Below are 20,175 nucleotides of genomic sequence, written 5' to 3'. Positions count from 1 at the left end.
TTTGGAATGCTTAATTTTGACTTTGTTTCAAAGAAGCAGGTGCAATTAGATTACTTGTTCATTTTATTTTGATTCACAGAGAACATATGGGAATTCATTTTAAAATACAGCAAAACGCCAACAGGAAACAGTATCAGCCAATATCAAGATATTTGGCTTTTCTCATTAAAAAAAAAAAAGAATTATAAACACGTCTCTGCATCTCTGGAACACACAATAATTTCATGTTCTTAAATACAACACCACACTCTTGTATACAGTACAAAAGCCAAAGGCTGATGCTTAGGGCTGAGCCTTTCAATAGCCAGGAACAGTAACAAAACCTAATATGAGATTTTATTCATAGGAAGTGTAATTGGATTTAGTGAATATTAAAAGCAATTATTATATTAACATTTGTCTTTGCTGGTAAGAATTCTAGAATAAGAATTTTAGTGTGTCAATTTAAACAGTCCATTTTCCCTAAAAAGACAAAGTCTGACTATAAACTGACCCGTGCATTCACTGTCTCTACAAAAATTGTGTTGATATTTCATGAACAAAATGAGAAGAATGTTCTAATCAAATAAGATGGGTACAGATAACCAACTATATGTGAAACTACCTACATGATTTCATAGAGTAATAAATCATATGCCATTGAGTACTCAAATCAAAATATGACTCTTCCAATTTTTAATATGTGAGTTTTTTACAATTTATAATTCTATAGACATGATCATCATCTGTCTGCTTACAGAATTTCTCATTACTATTAATCGACCTTTCTTTGAAAAGCAGGAGACTGTAATAGTTCTGTTAGCTAGTGCATCTCAAACCTGTTACTCAGAGAGAAAAACCCTGAATGCAGAAAAAAGCATGTCATGTCTTTCAAGCTTCATTTCTTCTATTCTGTCAGAGGAAAAGGCGTTATGAAAATGGCCAGTGCAGCAGAGTTTGGATTCTATTCTCTTGGAAGGGAAAATCTAATAAAGTGAGTACAAATGCTCCGTGTTCACTGCATGCTGACTGCAGCCAGACTTCATCATAGTAGAAGGACTGATTTTACAGCAATTATAAAAATGTAGATAAGCTTTAAAACTGATTCAGGAATTATATTTTATAAAGAAAGTTTTGGTTTTAATTTAAACAATTCTCTTAGGGTATGATACACATTGTTCAGAATGCTCCGCTTTCGTGATGATTGAAATAGTAGTGATACTTCAGGAAACCGGGGGACAGAAACACCTGTTTCTTACCAAATTACATCTCCTAATGATTATAATAATTTTATGTACTAGATTAACTTTAAAATGTAAATACTGCAATATTTTAAAGTTTAAATTATTAGCTAGAAATTTATTTAAAAAGTAGCAGTGGAAAATATGAACCAAAATATAGCCCATCCTTACCTGTTTTAGTCCAAACATTCCTACTAATAAAGCATGCATCAGGCATCTACATTAGAAATGCTTTTCATAACATATATTGATTTTCATCCTATTGCAAATATAATATTTAATTGCTAAAATTTGGAAAATAAACAATAAATAAAAAGTTTAAACTCAGTAACAACTGTCAATATTTTGATACATTGCCTTCGAGTCACCCGCCCATCTGGTTAGCTAGCTATCTATCTTTACCTTCATCTATATAAAATCAGGATAATATTAAACGCATTTTATAACTTGCTTTTTTATTAGTATCAAAACTCATGAGACAAAGTACATTTGAAATGAAAAAGTCAAAGGACTTTTAAATATATACTCTCTTCTAAAGAGTGAAGTACACGCCGAGTCGAGTCATGAAGAGAAATGTCAGTGCGCTGGGCGGCAGCTGCTTGCTTCCCTGGGCAGAAGGGCCGTTAGGAGCACAGTGGCTGGCAAAGCCCTCAGTGCTCAGCCAAGTCACTAGTGGGAAAAGAACAAAGGCCTTTCCGATGCGACTAACACAGATGTGCCCAAAGGCAAACTGTCAGAACCGGTTAGGATGACAGCTACTCACAGTTCATTATTTCCTTCTCACAGGTCACTGGGTGACAAGCTGGGTCAGTGTGCTTTGTCGTTGTCCCAGTCCTTCCCCACCCCCATTCAATTTAAATAAGGGTAAGGGATCCATTGGATAAGCTAATGTAAACAAACACATCCAGATACTTAAAGATGCTGGAATATGGCAATTATTTTATTTTGGACCAAATTTAGAATTAAATTAAATTAAACATACAACTTACGTTATCCAAGTAAAAAGAGAACCACATTTCTATATCAGTGATAGAGGAAGCAAGAACATTTTAAGTGTGGCTAAAGCAGACACAAAAATATAACCTATCACAAACTAAGAACCTCACATTAAAGACCTTACACAGTAAGAGATTTTCTATTTTCTTCAGTGGGAAAAAGAATTTTTCCACATTACAAAAAAAAAAAAGGATCAACAATCAGATTGCTTTCCACAACTGAGATGTAAATTAAACGAAATGATTCTGTCGCTAGGAGAGTCTGGTTTGTGGTGACTGTTGTAGGTTTTTTTATGGATATAATTCAAAATAATACACCAATCAAAATGGAAATAGTCTAATCAAATCTTTTATGATGTAATACAGATAAAATTTTAGTAATGACTTAATATGCCTACTCGATACGATGACATTCTGTTATGAAATCAGTAGAATAAAAATGACCAGGAATGAGGAAAAAAGCAGTGGTTAAGAACACGATCTATAGATCCAAATGGATGTGGGTTCAAATCTCATGTCCCCCATTATCCAGCCATGAGACTGGACAACCACGGAACCACTCTGAGCCTCACTGCTACGTCTTCATGGATATTAAGAGTACCTCACCACCAGGTTATCACGACAACAAGTAAATCAATCCATCACCTTATTACAAGGATGAGTAAGTACTCAGAAGAGCAGTTGGCACATGGTAAGTATTCAAAAACTGACAGCTATTAGTTACCTGTCACAAATGTAGTACATACAAAGCTGAACTGAACCCCCATTCAAGGTGTGAAATCATGACCAGTTAGAGTCACTTATCAGAAAGGGGTTTTTAAAAATCTCTAACCCGTTTAAGTGCAAGCCTCTGTAAATCAGTAAATCCAGACTGTTGGATTCAACAAGAAATCAGGGGTTCACAGTCTCCCTTAATATTTTCTACTTCTTATTTAGTCTTCACTGAAACCTGCATGTATTGATATATCTTTTATTATTCCCTTTCTAAACTGCTCCACCTTATTTAAAGGTCACTTTTCAAGATATCCAATCAAAATAATAGGCCCCACTTGAAAGGCTGAAGACTTGGAGAATCACTAAGACAAGAACATGAGTGGTCAGGCAGAAGAGCGTAGAGGCTAAGAGTAAGACTTTGGGCTCAGACAGGCTTGCCTTAAATTACTAGCTGGAAGGCCTTAGCCTTGTAACTTAATCTCTCTGTGCCTCAACTTCCTCATCAGTAAAAACAGAGATTAATTCTTCTGTGGTACATACCTCATAGATTACTGGGAAATAAGGCACATACAGCACTTAAACAAAGTCAGTACGTGTTGTTAATAATAGAATGCGAGGGGCCGGCCCAGTGGTGTAACAGTTAAGTTCATGAGCTCCGCTTTAGTGGCCCAGGGTTCACAGGTTTGGATCCTGGGTTCAGACCTACACACTGCTCATCAAGCCATGCTGTGGCAGCCTCCCACATACAAAGTGGAGGAGGATTGGCACAGATGTCAGCTCAGGGACAATCTTCCTCACAAAGAAAAATAGAAAGTCAGCTTTCATTTTCACATATTACCTGCCACTAACTACCAATCTCTCTGTCTTTCCCCAAATTTGGCTATTTGTTTCTTCTCTCCTTCCTTGGCTACTTCTAAGAAAGTACATACATTTATATCTCTGTATCTTCTTATTCTTTTCAATTACATATTCTTTTTTCAGATTATTTGCTCTTTAATGTTTTCCTTGATGTTCTAAAATTCTATTTCTTTTTCCAGTTTCCACAACTCAGATCATTTCACATTATTACTTTATTTTTTGCAGTGATTTTATCCTTTATTTTGTAAAATTATCATTGATAAAAGCAACTAAATGTAGGATTTGGCTGGTGGCATAGTGGTTAAGTTTGTGCACTCCGCTTCAGCAGCCTGGGGTTCGCAGGTTTGGATCCTGGGCGTGGACCTATGCACCACTCATCAAGCCATGCTGTAGCAGGCATCCCACATACAATATAGAGGAAGACTGGCACAGATGTTAGCTCAGAGAAAATCTTCCTCACCAAAAGAAAAAAAAAAAGGAAGAAAATGTAAAGCTCTCTCTGAAGCTGTGATAATATAACGCACTGGTTCTCTTATATTTGGAGAGCATGTAACCTAACAAGACAACCCAGGGTTCAAAGTAATCAATATGCCAAATTCAGTACCATGTTCTAATTTTGCCCCACAATTCCTTCCAAAATGGGAGGAAAGTAACTGCTCTAAGTACTTACTCTTTACTCAAAATAACTTTGTTAAGGAACAGAAAGAGAGGGAGAGAAACTGAAATTACATCTATTGTGCAAACTGTGGAGGCGGAGAGGAGAATGCAGATAAACCCTTGTGGCTTTAAGAGAGAGCAGAGAAGGTGGCCAGAAGAGTTGCTGGAGCCCAGGACACAGCCCTGAGGAACGCGGCTAAGAAAGGCCCCTGGGAAATTTCTACGAAGTAAAATCCTGAATATATTTACCAGTCAATTCCTATTGACTAAAAAAGACAAATCCTCCATTAAAGGTGTACACCCTCTTTTCTATCTCTACTTGTTTTCAGAACATTTTCACAACCACTACTTATTGAGCGTTTACTACATTCCTGGAAATTTAAAGACATCTCATTTAATTCCTCACTGGAACAGGTATTATGGTACGTTAACTGACATTAACTGCTTTGTGGTTGTTTTTGGGTTTTGCCTCACATTTCCTAACGCTATATGCCTTTCTCCCAACGTTCCATCAGACTGTCTCGCCTCATGAGGGAGACACAACAGCAGAAGACAGAAGACAAATCCTGAACAACCAACGCCCTCGACCCTCAGAGCAAATATTTCCAGGCTGGGGAAGGAAGGAGGGGGTCACAGGGAAGCAGGTGAATTATCCATCCCTGCATGCTGACCCCCCGAGTCAAACACGGAAACCCCACATAGAGCTCAGAGGTCTGAGAGCAGGAGGAGCCTGCGCCTCACTGAGCAGAACCCAGCACACTGACAAGCCCCCATTCTCTCAAAAATGGTAGAGTAGAAATGGCTGCCCGGTGAGCCTACAAAGATAGGCAACACTGGGCTCATAAAATAGTATCTGAGCTCCCCAGCGCCCCAGTGTTCCCTGCGTTCTTGTTTTACATGAAAACTTCAAAGACTGCCCCGAGGACTCATGTTCTAGTGAGCTGGTTGGAGACCGGCCTGGCTGTGGGCTGCAGCCCAGTGGGCATGTGGTGGAGCATCAGGGAGCCGAGGACCGCATGTGTGATTAAAAGCAGGAGCAGGGACGGAGACTCAGAGCAAAGTCTCATCCAGGCCCAGGCACCCCCTACTGGGTACAGTGAGGGGCTCAATTTGTTATCTCTGTGCCCTATCTTACTCAAAACAACAAAGCCAAAGGATTTGAGGTTTAAATAACACATTAAAGAGACAATAAATTGAAGAGTCACTTTGGTTATCAGGAATGTTCCCCTCCTGTCAAAATCTGAGCCAAGAATATGTAATTTATGAATCTAAGATAGCTTTTAATTGAAATAAAAAAGTATGTTGCACACCTTAAACTTACACAATGTTATATGTCAACTATATCTTAATAAAGCTGGAAAAAAAATTTTTTAAAGAAATTAAAAGTTGCCATTCCTTTTCTTTTTTCATGCAATTGGCATTTCTATCTACAGTTAGAATATCTAAACTTAGGAATTCTCTTGAACTTTGGTGAGTATGGTAAGAACTGTATTACTCCTTTAAGAGTACTTCAGTCAAAGTTAATTTCAAACAGCTATACATTACATTTGCAGTTTATAAAGTCATTTTGTGATTTACACCACCAAACCCAACAAAATAATAATAACAATAAACTTTAGTTTTCCAATTAAATGAAGAGGATCAGAGAAATAGTTTCCATTTCCCAACCAAGCATGACTTTCAATTGGTTAGTAACATCATGGACATTAGTTTTATTCTAGGAATAGAAATTATGTCAATTTGTTAAATTGTCACTAGTTAAGATCATCTACTGTGCACTTATCCTCAGGTCTAAATAATAAAATATTCTCCTCATGGAACACAAAAAGGATCGTCCATGACTGTGGCCTTCTTCAAGACTTCTTGGTATTTTCACAATTGGATATATGCTCAGTACTGCCTGGCCCTAATTATGTTATTTGAGAGTATTTTAGGGAGATCCCAGGACAGCAACCCTTCCTAAGGATACCTATAAACAATACCATACATCCATCTTTAACAAAATACACATAAATGTCACCTCTCTTCATCAAATGTGACCCGAAAACTATTGTGCTTGAAAGCCACAGGGCTTTTGAGATATTTCAATAATCTTCCAGAAATCAATCTTACGTGAAACTGAAGGAAAGCATCGAATGTCATTGAGCAATCAAGCTCCGTTCTGTCAGTGCCCTACCTCTGAGCAGAGGCCTGAGGACGTTTCCCCTCCAGCCTCCTCACCAGTGCCACTGTCAGCTGCCCCGTCTCCCCAGGAGAACCTTCCGGCATTAAATGGGCTTCTGGAGGCTCTGGCAGTTGCTTCAGAGCAGGGATGCTGGCACTTTTGTGCAGAACCTAATAAATGAAATGTAGGAATAACGTAGCTAATTTTCACTGAGTGAAAATATCTAAACTATACATGCCAAAAATTTAACTATGAAAATTACACTTTTCATAGTTCCTCAGTCTTCTTCATCCGGCACATAAATCATTTCTCTGTGGCCAGAACAAAAGAAGGCAGCCTTAAGAAAAGCTAGCGTGTCACCGTCTATCAGATAAAATAATGTTTACATAAATATATATATAGAGATGTTTACATAAATATAAATGTGCATATAGATATTTATGTTGTGTGTATGATTTTAAACAATGAGTAACATTAAGACGTGAATTCATGCTTGCCTCCTAAAAACAACTTGAACATTTTTCTCTTTTCCAAACGCGTTTTGGAGATCTATTTCTGTCTTGCCTCCAGCTCACTTCACTGACCTCTTCTGCTAAGCTGCTGCCGTGTTCCTGATGAGCCCTGGTCCAGGCGCCATGGTGAACGTGATACTCTGTCTGGGTCACATCCACTTGTGCATTTAGCTCCTCTAGGTAGGTCAGAACAAACTGAGGATAAGCCTGTAGGAAAGGGAAAAAAAAGTAGTACCACCCTTGTAAACAACAACCAAAAATCTATACAACTGGAATGATGGGAGAATAAATTAGATTAATAGTAAAAAGGTCTGGCTAATAAACTTTGTACTTTATTATCAATTTCAGATCAAAATCTAGCCAAATAACTTTAATATTAAGATTTCTAATTAGTTGTTTAATCTGATCAAGTTTAACCAGATTGCTAATCTTCACCCTTAGATAGATAGATAGATAAGATTAAAATATTAAACCCATCTTATATGTTAATAATAATAGCTAACATTTATTGAGTTATTTCTACACAAAAGGTATTACTGTAAACACATCACATATTTGTAATGTGCAATTGCTGTACCGTTTAGAAATATTCAATTCTGCTCTAGAAGACAAGAAAACAAACGGAATGATGAAATTCATTAGCTGCACTAAGCACAGTAAGTTAGTAACCTGAGAGGTGTCAGACAGGAAGTAAATAGAGCATTTGTCTATGAACATAGATAGAAAGGGGTAGAAGGACAAAATAGACACTTCATAGTCATGATTTACTAAATAACAAACAAAGAAACAAATATTGATGAAACACTAAACACAAATGAAGCACATGAGTCACCCTATGATCACAAGATCTTTAGCTGGCCATCTCTTGCTGACTCTCATTGTGGCTCCTCTGCTGGATAAAATCCACAGCTGCCCACAAGGATAGCCGGGGAGCAGAGCTACTGGCCGAGGGCACTTCCCACCGGCTCTCTCCTGGAGCAGGTGTGTGTCACTGCCTCGGGCACCTTGGTCTGCTGGGCCCCCTTGCTCAAAGGTCAACGCCGGTCCTTGTGAGCACATCATCGGCAGGAAAGGATGATGCGACACAGAGAGGATGAGTCGGCATTGCAGAGGTTCAGGTAATGCGGCCCTGCAACCCACTTGCACCTTAAGCAAGCCCTTCTCTCTCCCCACACATTTTTGCTTTGTGTTTTAAATTGATTCAATAAATCATGATCTAAGCATTTAATTTGGTCTGTGCACCTTTCTGTTCCATGAGCTCTGGATAGCCTATCGAGGAGCATACTGGAGGCTACCATCACATCATAGCAATTTCCCACATGACAACATATTTACATGTTAATCCTTGCAACAGCCCTTTGAGATAGGTAGTATTATTGCGCCCATTTTAAAGACCAGGAAACAGACACAGGGAGGTTAAGAAACTTGCTCAGTGTCATCCAGCTTGTTTACTAGTCCATAAAGCCTAGACATGCTGCCTCAAGTATGATATAAACCTTTTTTTTTAAGTGTGGAACTAAAGTTCTAACAAAAAATATGAGGAGGTGTTTAGTGGATAATCAAAGGGCATTAAGATCCTTATATTGTTCTGGGAAAAGAGATACTGAATAACTTTAAACTCTGTTAGAAAACTTATAACTAAATACGCATGTTAAAAATGTAAGGGACTCTAGAATCTTAAATGCATATTATGAAGTGAAGGAAGCCAACCTGAAAAGGCTACATATTGCACATGATTCCAACTATGCAACATTATGGAAAAGGCAAAGGTGGACACAGTAAAAAAAGATCAATGGTTGCCAGGGGTTAGAAGGGGGGAGAGATGAATAGACAGAGCACAGAGGATTCTTAGGGCAGCAAACTATTCCGTATGATACCATAATGGTGGATGCATGTCATTGTACATTTGTCCAAACCCATAGAATGTACAACACCGAGAGTGAACCCTAATGTAATGTATGGCCTTTGGGTGATGATGTGTCAATGTAGACTCATCAATTGTAACAAACACACCACTCCAGTGTGAGATGTTGATAGTGGGGGAGGTCTGTGTGTGTAGGGACGGAGTATACGGGAACTCGGTGTACTTTTTGCTCAATTTTGCCATGAACTTAACACTGCTCTGAAAAATACAGTTTATTAAAACAATGTAAGGGGGCCCAGCCCCACGGCTGAGTGGTTAAAGTTCCGCACACTCCACTTTGGTGTACCAGGTTTGCGGGTTCAGATTCCAGGTGTGAACCTACTCCACTCACCAGCCATGCTGTGGCGGTGACCCATATACAAAATAGAGGAAGATTGGCACAGATGTTAGCTCAGGGCGAATCTTCCTCAGCAAACAAAAAAAAAAGTAAGCGACTCCACCAAAAGTACAAGTGACAAAAGAAAAATAGATAAATTGTACTATATCAAAATTTAAAACTCTTATGTTGCAACAATGTCAAATATGAAAAGACAACCCACAGAATGTGAGAACATATTTGCAAATTATATGTCTGATAGGGATGTGCATCCTGAATATATAAAGAACTCTTACAACTCAATAATAAAAAGACAAATAACCCAATTAAAAAATAAGCAAAGGATCTGAGTAGAAGATATTTCTCCAAAAAAAGTATACTAATGGTCAAGAAACACATGAAAAAATGCTCAACATCACTAGTCATTAGAGAAATACAAATAAAAATCTCAGTGAGATACCACTTCCTACCCATTAGGATGGCTATAGTCAAAAAGACAGAGAATAACAAAAGCTGACAAGGATATGGAGAAGTCAGAACCCTCATATGTTGATGGTAAGAATATAAAATGGTGTAACCACATTGGAACAGTTTGGCCAGTCCTCAAAATGTTAAATGTGGAGTTATAATATGATCCAGGAGTTCCACATCTAGTTATATACCAATGAGAAATGAAAGCATATATCCACTAACAAACTTCTATACACATGTTCATAGCAGCATCATTCACAGTAGCCAAGACAGTGGAAACAAACAAATGTCCATCAACTGATAAGCAGATAAATAAAATGTGATATTTCCATACAATGGAATATTATTTGGCAATAAAAAGAAATTAACTACTAACGCATGCTACAACATGGATGAACTTGGACAACATTATGCCAAGTGGAAGAAATCAGTAATAAAAGACCACATACTGTATGTTTCCATTTATAGGAAATGTCCAGCATAGCCAAATCCATAGAGACACATAGGGCTGGGGTGGGGGGCAGAGAGAACGGTGGGAATATGTGAGGTGCAAGGCATCTTTAAGGGAAAACAAAAATGTCCTAAAATTAGATTGTGGTGATGGACGCACAACCCCGTGAATATACTGAAAAATATTGAATGGTACACTTCAAATGGGAGAATTTTATGGTATGTGAATTATATTTCAATAAAGCTGTTTTTTTTTAATGTAAGTGATTCAATAGAAAAAAAAAATTGAAGCACAAAGTATAGCTTTTGAACCAGCAGAGGAAAAAAAAGAGGGAGGGGATTCAGAAAAAGTCAGGAAGAAAGACAAAAAGATACAAATTAAAAGCATGGTAAATAGAAATTTTTGTTGAGTTCATCAATGAATGACTATCAAAATGTTAATCCTCATTCCCTTTGACTTAACAAACATACACGCACACCCAAGACGTTCACTGCAGCCTGGTTCCTACTTGTCTAATTGTGCATCCTCAGGGAAGTTTTAAAAGCTAGAGCAGACATGGATCTCAAAAAGGAGAGACGGCCACGTGTTATTGAGTGGAAAAAGGCAGGTCATAAAGTTATATAGACATAATTTATTTATACACATACCTATATGTACATATATAATTAATTTAATATATATTATTATATATAATAAATAAAATTAATCAGAAATGATATACTATAGATGATAATCTTTGAGGAATAGGTTTCAGAGATAATTTTGCTTATTCAGGTCTGAATTATTGGAAGGTTTTTCACAACTAATATACTTATATTATTTAAATGGAAACCATACTATACAGGCAAATATATGCAAAATTTCTGAGAATATACACAAAAACCTGCTGTTAGTGAATAACTCTGGGAAATTGAATTACAGTTTGAGAAGAAGAGATTTTACTTCTCATTAGTATATTTTTTCAAATATTAATTTTTATGATGTTCATGAATAACTTTTATAAAAAATAAATATTTTTTAAAAGACCCAATTAAAAATAGTGTCTTTACTGTATATACTAGTCAGATAATCTTGGAAAGAGATTTTTGATTCACTACGCTAACCCAAAACATTAGCAAAAAGAAGTTGAATCTAAAAAAATTAGGATTTTTCATTTTACCTTGAAGCTTATGTCATATCTATTGTGTTATGTTATTTTTTCTTATGTCAGTCCTTTTTGTCTTAAATATGTTCAAGACAATTCAGCTGAAGTGAATATGATGGCCAGTAGAGAAATGGATTATTTTACACTGGTTCCACAGTAAAACATCAAAGCCAAAATTCAGCAACAAAGATCACTATATTTTCAATATGAGAGGAAACGTGAGTAGTGGGATATATTATTAAATGTGTTCTAAAATATCACAGCATTAAAAGAATCAATTTATAAAAAGCAAAATAACAGTAGACACATTCTGAGACAATAAGTGCAAATGGCCTGGTTCCGATTCTGGCAGTTGTGATCCCCTCATATTCTGATGGTAGTTTCATGTTTCGCATCCTCTAATAGAGGTAAAGATCTTTTATATAAGTTTACTTCTGAGGTATATTTCCCTCTTACTGGAAAGAAAGCGTACCCGGAACATGAAAAACTTCAATATATATCCAAAGAGATGGATGAGGAAGTGACCAAAAGGTTGAGCCATGACATGTCTGAACATTCTGATAGACATAGCAGAAGCAAAGACCAAAAGAGAAAGAGTCATGGGCTTCGCTTCCTGGAGTTGACAGTCTAGCAAAGCTGGCAGACATACACAAACAACAGAGTGACAAGTGCTGTTATCCATCCTCCCACCAGGCATCTGGAGACACTTACAAATTGTCTTGGCATGTCCCCTTTGGAATCATTGTAAACCATTCCCTCCCCAGGTGATGGCTGTTCCAACATTTTGATACCATAGTTCTTTAGTATTCTCTACTCCAAGACCAAACTATCTTGATCCCTATCCAGGCACCTGCCAGTTCTATCATCAGACTACCAATTTCAACAAGCCCCTCCTCCAAAACCTGGAATTCTAATCTTCTTTTTTAGGGAGTCAACAGCCTAATCTTTTGACTTTTCCCCCCTTCTAGTGCATCTGCACATTGCCCTAAATTGGGCTCTAATGACTTAACCTTCACTATTTTCTAAGTCCATCAGCTCTTGGGCTTCATTGAATTCTTCTCATTCTAATCCACTTTTTACCACCAGAAGACAAATTTTAATCAAGGACATCTTTGGTCACAACATTTCCACTTCAAAAACTTTAAAAAGTACCCCCAGTGCATATGGATGAACATCCTACAGCCCCTGGTTTCAAATTCCAGCTGTGCTATTTACCAGTTTTGTGACTGTAAGTTCCACTTCCCAAGGGAGAAGTTTTCTACTGAAGACTGAGTAAGACCTTGCTCAGAATTTCACACTGACCAAATTCACCCTCAGGATACAATAGCAACTCTCTGGTTGCTAAAAAGGATCCTATCTGTTTATGAGATTTATTTCAACCTAATAGAGCTGGGGAAGCATCTTCATCACCCCCACGATGTTCCCTCCCTAGATATCAGAAAGGCCCCAGGTCTGACCTAACTTGGGGCTGCACAGGGATATTATGTCCTTGTGGAAAGTATAGCAAGCAGGTGAGCAGAATCTCACCTGGAATGTTCTAAACTCTAGATGCCCTGTCCTCCTCTTGGTCAGTACATGATCATGCATATTTTTGAAAAGTGTTTCTTTTTTTTTCTGATTATAAATGCATTTATAGAAAACTTAGAAAATACAGAAAAACTCAAAAAATTATTATCCATTCTCCTACCACCCATTTTATGTGTAAACTTCCAGTTTTGTTTCTACACACACACACACCTTTGATACAATATAAATATTGTTTTCTTACCTGGTTTTTCTCAAATCACGATATTAGCATTTTCCTCTGTTATCATAACTTATTTTACATTATTTGTAATGCCACTATATAGTATCCATAATAAAGACACACCATAATATATTTATACAAGCTCACTGTTGATTACTTAACCTGTTTTCAATTTTCACTATTCTAAACAATGTCTTAATGAACATCCTTAAAGATCTATTATGGTGCATACTATTGATTAATTCCTTGGGGTTGGTTGCTATACGTGGAATTTCTGAGTCAAAAGGAATATATATTTTTTACAAATTTTGATAAATATTGCCAAACTGACCCTCAGAAATATTGCACCAGTCTCCTCGATAGCCCCCCATGTTCCCTGCCTCCTGGTATTTATCCCCTTGTGTGGTCCCCTCCCACACTGTACCAGGATTGGCCCATGTGACCCAGAGAAGGCAGCAGAAGTGGTGCTATGTCACTTCTGAGATTCGCTTATGAGAGACTCTGCAGCTTGCACTTTGTTTCTTCGCACTCCTGCCCTTGGATCACTAGCTCACAGTGTGAGCAGCACCGTGGAGAAGCCTCTGGACCACAGAGCGTAAGTGTGCACAGAAGCAGATCTCAGCCCAGTCAGGCCTCAAGTGACTGCAGCCTCATGTGAGACTCTGAGTCAGAACCACCCGCTAACCCACTCCCAGACTCCTGGCCCACAGAACCCGTGAGGCAACACGCGTTTGCTGTTTTCAGTTACTGCGTTTGGGGTGATTCGTTACACAGCCATAGGTAACTGATACAGACACACAAAAAGGGAATGAGCACATTTGTTTCCTCACATTCTCATCAGCATTGGCTATGCCTAGTTTTACATCTCCCCATATCTAATAGGGAGCAAAGACAACCTCACTGTCCCACATCTGTCTAACTTCCAGGGAGGCTGGGCTGTTTCTTGGGAAGCTCTTCTCCTTTCTCTTCTTCATCCCTTTCCTTTTCAAGTCCTTTGCCCATTTTTCTTTTTCTTTTTTTTTTTTTTTTAATTTTTTGTTTATTGCAGTAACATTGGTTTATAACATTGTATAAATTTCAGGTGTACATCATTATACTTCTATTTCTGCATAGATTACATCATGTTCACCACCCAAATACTAATTACAACCCATCACCACACACATGTGCCGAATTATCCCTTTCGCCCTCCTCCCTCCCCACTTCCCCTCTGGTAACCACCAATCCAATCTCTGTCTCTATGTGTTTGTTTATTGTTGTTATTATCCACTACTTAATGAAGGAAATCATACGGTATTTGACCTTCTCCCTCTGACTTATTTCACTTTGCATAATACCCTCCATGTCCATCCATGTTGTCACAAATGGCCGGATTTCATCGTTTCTTATGGCTGAGTAGTATCACATCAGTCATCGCAACATATTTTCAAGCACCATGTCTGACCGGGCAAGAGAAACAATAGAAAAAATAAACAAATGGGACTACATCAAACTAAAAAGCTTCTGCACAGCAAAGGAAACCATCAACAAAACGAAAAGACAACCTAACAATTGGGAGAAGATATTTGCAAACCATATATCTGATAAGGGCTTAATCTCCAAAATATATAAAGAAGTCATGCATCTCAACAACAAAAAAACTAACAACCCAATTAAAAAATGGGCTAAAGACCTGAACAGACATTTCTCCAAAGAAGATATACAGATGGCCAACAGACACATGAAAAGATGTTCAAAATCATTAACTATCAGGGAAATGCAAATCAAAACTACAATGAGATATCACCTCACGCCCGTCAGAATGGCTATAATTAACAAGACAGGAAACAACATGTGTTGGAGAGGATGTGGAGAGAAGGGAACCCTCATACACTTTGCCCATTTTTCTATTGACGTGCTGGCTCTTCTCTATTGCCCTATCAGGCTCATTGTATATTAAGTGTATCTGCCCCCTCTCTGATATTTACATCTCAAAGACCCCCTATTTGTCATATTTCCCTACTCAGTTTTGCTTGTACTATTTCAGACTTAGGAGTTTCTATATTTTCATACACTTTTATACATTAGTCTTTTCCTTTATGGATTCTATCTCTGTCTGCTTGCTCATGAAGATGTCACCACTACTCTGGGTTAGATGCTTTAATCTCTACTTTCTTCTAGATATTTTACGGCTCCGTGTTTAAGTTTAAATCTTTAATTTAGCTGAAACCGGTGGATTGTATAAAAGAAGTAATCCAACTTTATCTTTTTGCAAATGAATAGAAGAATGGTTAACTTTAAAAAAAAAAAGATAAAAAACTTATCCAAGTAAAAACAATATAATAAAATGCAATATTGTATTTAAATTTGTTCTTTATTAATATCATTAATATTTACAAATTATCAATTAGTCAGAACTGATATGTCAGATCTATTGATAGGCAGAATCTGTGCCAAATACTCAAAATGCGAGTATTAATATCTCCCTTTTGCAGACAAAGAACGCAAAGCTTGGAAAGGTTCAATGATGTGCCTAAGGTCACAGAGCTAATGAGCGGTGGAGCCGAGATTAGTTATCGATATCCTAAAGCAGCACTTCTTTCCTCTTTTTACTGAATGGAATGAGTTCCGTTTATGATCCAGCTGCAAATAATTATCAAATCATCCTCCATTTTAGCCTTAACTAGATGGATATAGTTTTGGATATGACTGAATTTAGATCTAATCAAAATTTTTAAACCTCTAAAATAATGAAACACTTCATTAATAAAGAGTTCTGCTCTGTGCGAATCTAGAATAACTGTAATAAAAAATCAGCGATTGTGTTTGGGAATAGAACATTAAAATTTTTACAATCGAAATCTTCTTAAAAATAGTTTGTGTTTGAAATACAACAGTATGCATTATTTGCTAGCTATCAATAGTACTGTTGGGAATAATTAGAAAATTATGAATTGTGAGAAAAAGGACAGCAGAGTAGAAGTGGGTTTTTAGGTGCCTGAATTTGGGGAAAGAAAATAAGAAAATAGACTTAAACCTAAGTCTTGTTCTTCCATGTCTGTTGGTGTGATGGGCAGTACTTACAGAAGACAGAATTAGGCTCTTGTGTGACAGGACTCAGCCCTGCTCAGACGTGTCTCAGGATGAAGTCCTCATGTGCAGGCACAGGCCAAAAAGCCGGAGGGATATTTTGGTACAGCCTCAAAATTCCACTTTTTATTTTTACCAAGAGCGACAAGCTCTGGTCTTTCTGTGACGACCTCTCCACCAACCCAGAGCCTCACTCTGGCTCAGGAATGCAGTGGAGTCAGACGCTGACACAAGGGGAAAGCTGGGGCAAATTTCAGAAGGAAGTTAGATAAAGGTAATTTTTTAAATGCTTTGAAATTCGATGGCTATGTCAAATTCCCTGCTTAGGAACAGAGCTAAAAGTGTTTAGTCTCGGTTGAGTCAGTGAATGGGGTTGGGATTTTAGCCAGTGTGCCAAAAAATAACTACTCAGGGAAATGCTATTAATTTTAAAGTTTAAATGGTATCAAACTCTCTAAATATCTGCAACGGCACAGGTTGTCAAGGAATACAGCTCAACTATGTAATTCTAGAACACTAGAGAAATACAGATACCATGTTTACCAGTCAGGGTCCCAATAAGGAGAGAGAAACCATATAGTAATTTGAATAGGAAAAGTTTAATATAATTAGTAACAGAGGATTAGAGTGACAGGAAATTGGCCAGTAAGAGTTAGAGAGAACACTGAGGAATGGAGGACTAGCAGCTAGAGGGAACAGCCACTACTCCTCGGCCTGAGAGAGAACGCCCAGGGAAGAGGCTTGACCTGAGGCTGAGATCCAGATCCTCAAGAGGGCATAGCCGGGGCTCACTGGACGTTGAAAAGTCTCCAAGGCAGGGCCCTAGCAAGACTCACCATAAATCTGCCTTTGGAGCACCAGGGGAAGTTGTCCGCAAGGAGATGCTTAGTCGGTGACAATGCACCAAAAAGCCACCCAAGAGGAATATGCTCTAGGAAATGTTCACAAGAAGGTGCCCACTGGCAGGACTCTGCTGTGAGGCTGCCCGAGGCAGGGGCCAGGCCACAAACGGTAGATCTGGAACTGAGAGGGTATAAATCGATAACTTGCACACCACGTGCTTTAGGTTGAATTGTACCCCCAAAAAAGGCATGTTGAAGTCCTAACCGCTGATACTATGAATGTGACCTTATTTGGAAATAAGGTCTCTGCAGATATAATCAAATTAACGTTAGGTCATTAGAGTGGGCCCTAATCCAAGGTGACTGGCGTCCTTATAAGAAGAGGGGAATTTGGACACAGATGTACAGAGAGGAGAAAGCCAGACAAGCCTCAGACACAGAGGGAGACGGCCATGTACGGATGGAGGCAGAGACTGGAGTGACGCTGCCACAAGCCAAGGAATGTCCAAGACTGCAGAGATGGGAGAGGCAAGGAAGAGTCCTCCCCAGAGGATTCAGATGGCGCACAGCGCTGCTGACACCTTGACTTCACACTTCTAGCCCCCAGAACTGTGCATTTCTCTTGTTTTAAGCCACCTAGTTTACGGTGTTGTTGCAGCAGGCATGGGACATTAATACACTGTGTATTTCCAGTCTCATTCATCTAATTTAGCATTTCTGAGACCACGATGGTGAGATTCTGAGGCAAATATTAACAGATATCATGTGATGAATCTAATTTTTGCCTTTCTGAAACATCGATGATTGATTAACATTCCATTTAGATTTGGAATCAGAGAACAGGAAGGAAATCTTGAGAACTCAAGGCCAATCTCCTCATTTTATTCAGTCAACTTTTTATATGAATATAATACACACACAGCAGAGCACATAACTCACAAGTGTAGAATCCAATCCGTCTTCACACAGTGAACACCTGTCTAACTAGCCTGGGTCAGAAGGGAGCACCACACACCCACCTGAAGCGCCCCTCACAGCCCCTTACAGTCTCAGGTCCCCTTCAGCTGTGTCCACTCCCCTGACTTCCATCCGACAGGTTTGTCGTTGGCCTCGCATCAGACTTTAAATCCAGGGTGCACTCTCCTGCACCTGCTGTCTCTGTTCACTACTACGTTTGTGAGGCTCATACACATTGTGATGTGTAATCGTCGTTTGTTCATTGGCATTGCTATAATGAAGGGTCGGAAAACTATAGCTGTGTGCCAAATCTGGCCGACCACTTGTTACTGTTTTTTCTTAAAGTTTTATTGAAACACAATCACATCATTCAATTACACACTGTCTGTGGCTGCTTTCACACCACCAAGGCAGGGCTGAGAAGTTGGGACAGAGATCATATGGCTCACAAAGCCCAAAATATTTAGTATCTATTTGGCCCTTTACAGTTTCCCCACTCTGCTAGATAGTATTCCATTGAACATGAACACCACAATTAATTTATCCGGTCTACTGCTGATGAGCATCTGAGTAATCTCCACGCTGAGGCTACTACAATTAGTGCTACTATTAACATTTAGTAAATATCTTTCCTTTAAGATATGTAAGTACTTCTATTTAGCATTTAACTAGGAAGGGACTTGCTGGGCTGTATAGACATGTCCAACTTGAGTAGATATTGTCGGTTTTCCAAAGTGCCAATCTCCCAAGAAAACTGATGCAGGTACTGGAAAGATCTCTGCACTCCTGTGTTCACTGCAGCATTATTCAGCATGGCCAAGACATGGAAACAACCTGAGTGTGTCCACCAGTGGACGAATGGACAAAGAAGATGTGATATAATATTCCACTGTGCGTGTGTGTAGACATATGGGAAGATGTTGTTTAAGAGTACAAACTTGCAGCTAGTAGATCAGTAAGTTCTGGAGCTCTAATGCACAGCATAGTGATTATAGTCAACAAAACTGTATTATAAACTTCAAAGTTGCCAAGAGACTAGATCTTAATTGTTTTCACCACAAAAAAGGAATGATGATTATGCGACATCATAGAAGTGTTAGCTAACGCTATGGTGGTAACCATATTGCAATATGTAAATGTAGCAAATCACCACATTCTATGCCTTAAACTTACACAATGTTACATGTCAATTATATCTCAATAAAAAAATAAATTACATTAAATCTTAAAAAAAGAAAGAAACAAAACGGATGCCCTGAAATGCTGGGTTGTATCATAACAATGAACAGAGAAAATTGTTTTTGGCTTTGGAAAATTTGTGTTTTAAAGTAAAACAAAATCTCAAAGGAAAGTATTGAGTTAAATTAAGCTAAATTCCAAACTTCTGGGCACAGAGTGAAATCATTTGTGCAGAAAAATCATTTCTTGCTCTCAACAATAGTATATTTTATAAGTATCCGGGCAATGAAAAATTTAGGAATAAAAATTGGTGCTTATAAAGTCCTTACCTTAGAATAAATGCAGCCATCAGTTCCAAACACCCACTTTTGAGAATCATCTCCTTTATGTCTGTAATAAAAATGTAATTTAAAGATTGACAACTTTTCTCTACACTGAAACATTTTGTAGGTTTCACATAAAATGATCATTTTCCATATAGCCTAGCAAGAGGATGCCCAGTCTCTACCAAGGATTCTACCATCGTCACTGCTTCCTCAGTAGCTAAAGCCTCCCCTTAGACAACCAGTTTCTTTGGTACCTAACATGGTGTGGTATGTGTGTGTGTTACCAACGGCAACAGTGATTATGAGTTTTAGAGAATAAATAGAATCAGTAAGAATATTATAGAAATTTCTCTCCCCAGAAGGATCCTCTGTGAGACAGAAAGAAAGGGACTTGATTCAGTATGAAGATTAAGAGGACGGGATGGAAAAAGATACCACGGAAAAGTAGGAACCTCAGGTACATGTTTCTGAAAAGACCAGAGAATTTTATTAAGGAATATCAGATTTTCTGAGGTAAGTCTGAATAACAAAGAAAAACTAAAATGTGATGAAGCTAATCATGCTTAAATTAACTAATCATGTATTCATTAATATTTAGAAACCTTACAAAGGTGAGACAAAATGAATTA

The 20,175-nt window shown here is 38.1% G+C and overlaps 1 protein-coding gene across 1 annotated transcript in view; it reads right to left on the bottom strand.

Annotated features, from left to right (window-relative positions):
* Window positions 1-20,175, bottom strand: part of DCDC1 (doublecortin domain containing 1) — a 392,270-nt gene that overhangs the window by 150,570 nt on the left and 221,525 nt on the right. The window contains exons 16-18 of the mRNA XM_087433962.1: window positions 19,550-19,610; window positions 7,193-7,327; window positions 6,621-6,778 (exon numbers count right to left, since the gene is read on the bottom strand). Coding sequence (XP_087290088.1) covers window positions 6,621-6,778; window positions 7,193-7,327; window positions 19,550-19,610 — 354 coding nt within the window. The remainder of the gene's footprint in view (window positions 1-6,620; window positions 6,779-7,192; window positions 7,328-19,549; window positions 19,611-20,175) is intronic.

Source organism: Ceratotherium simum, chromosome 7, assembly GCF_057802395.1.
Source record: "Ceratotherium simum simum isolate JZ-2026a chromosome 7, ASM5780239v1, whole genome shotgun sequence".
Taxonomy (NCBI): domain Eukaryota; kingdom Metazoa; phylum Chordata; class Mammalia; order Perissodactyla; family Rhinocerotidae; genus Ceratotherium; species Ceratotherium simum.
This window is presented reverse-complemented; position numbering and strand designations above follow the sequence as displayed.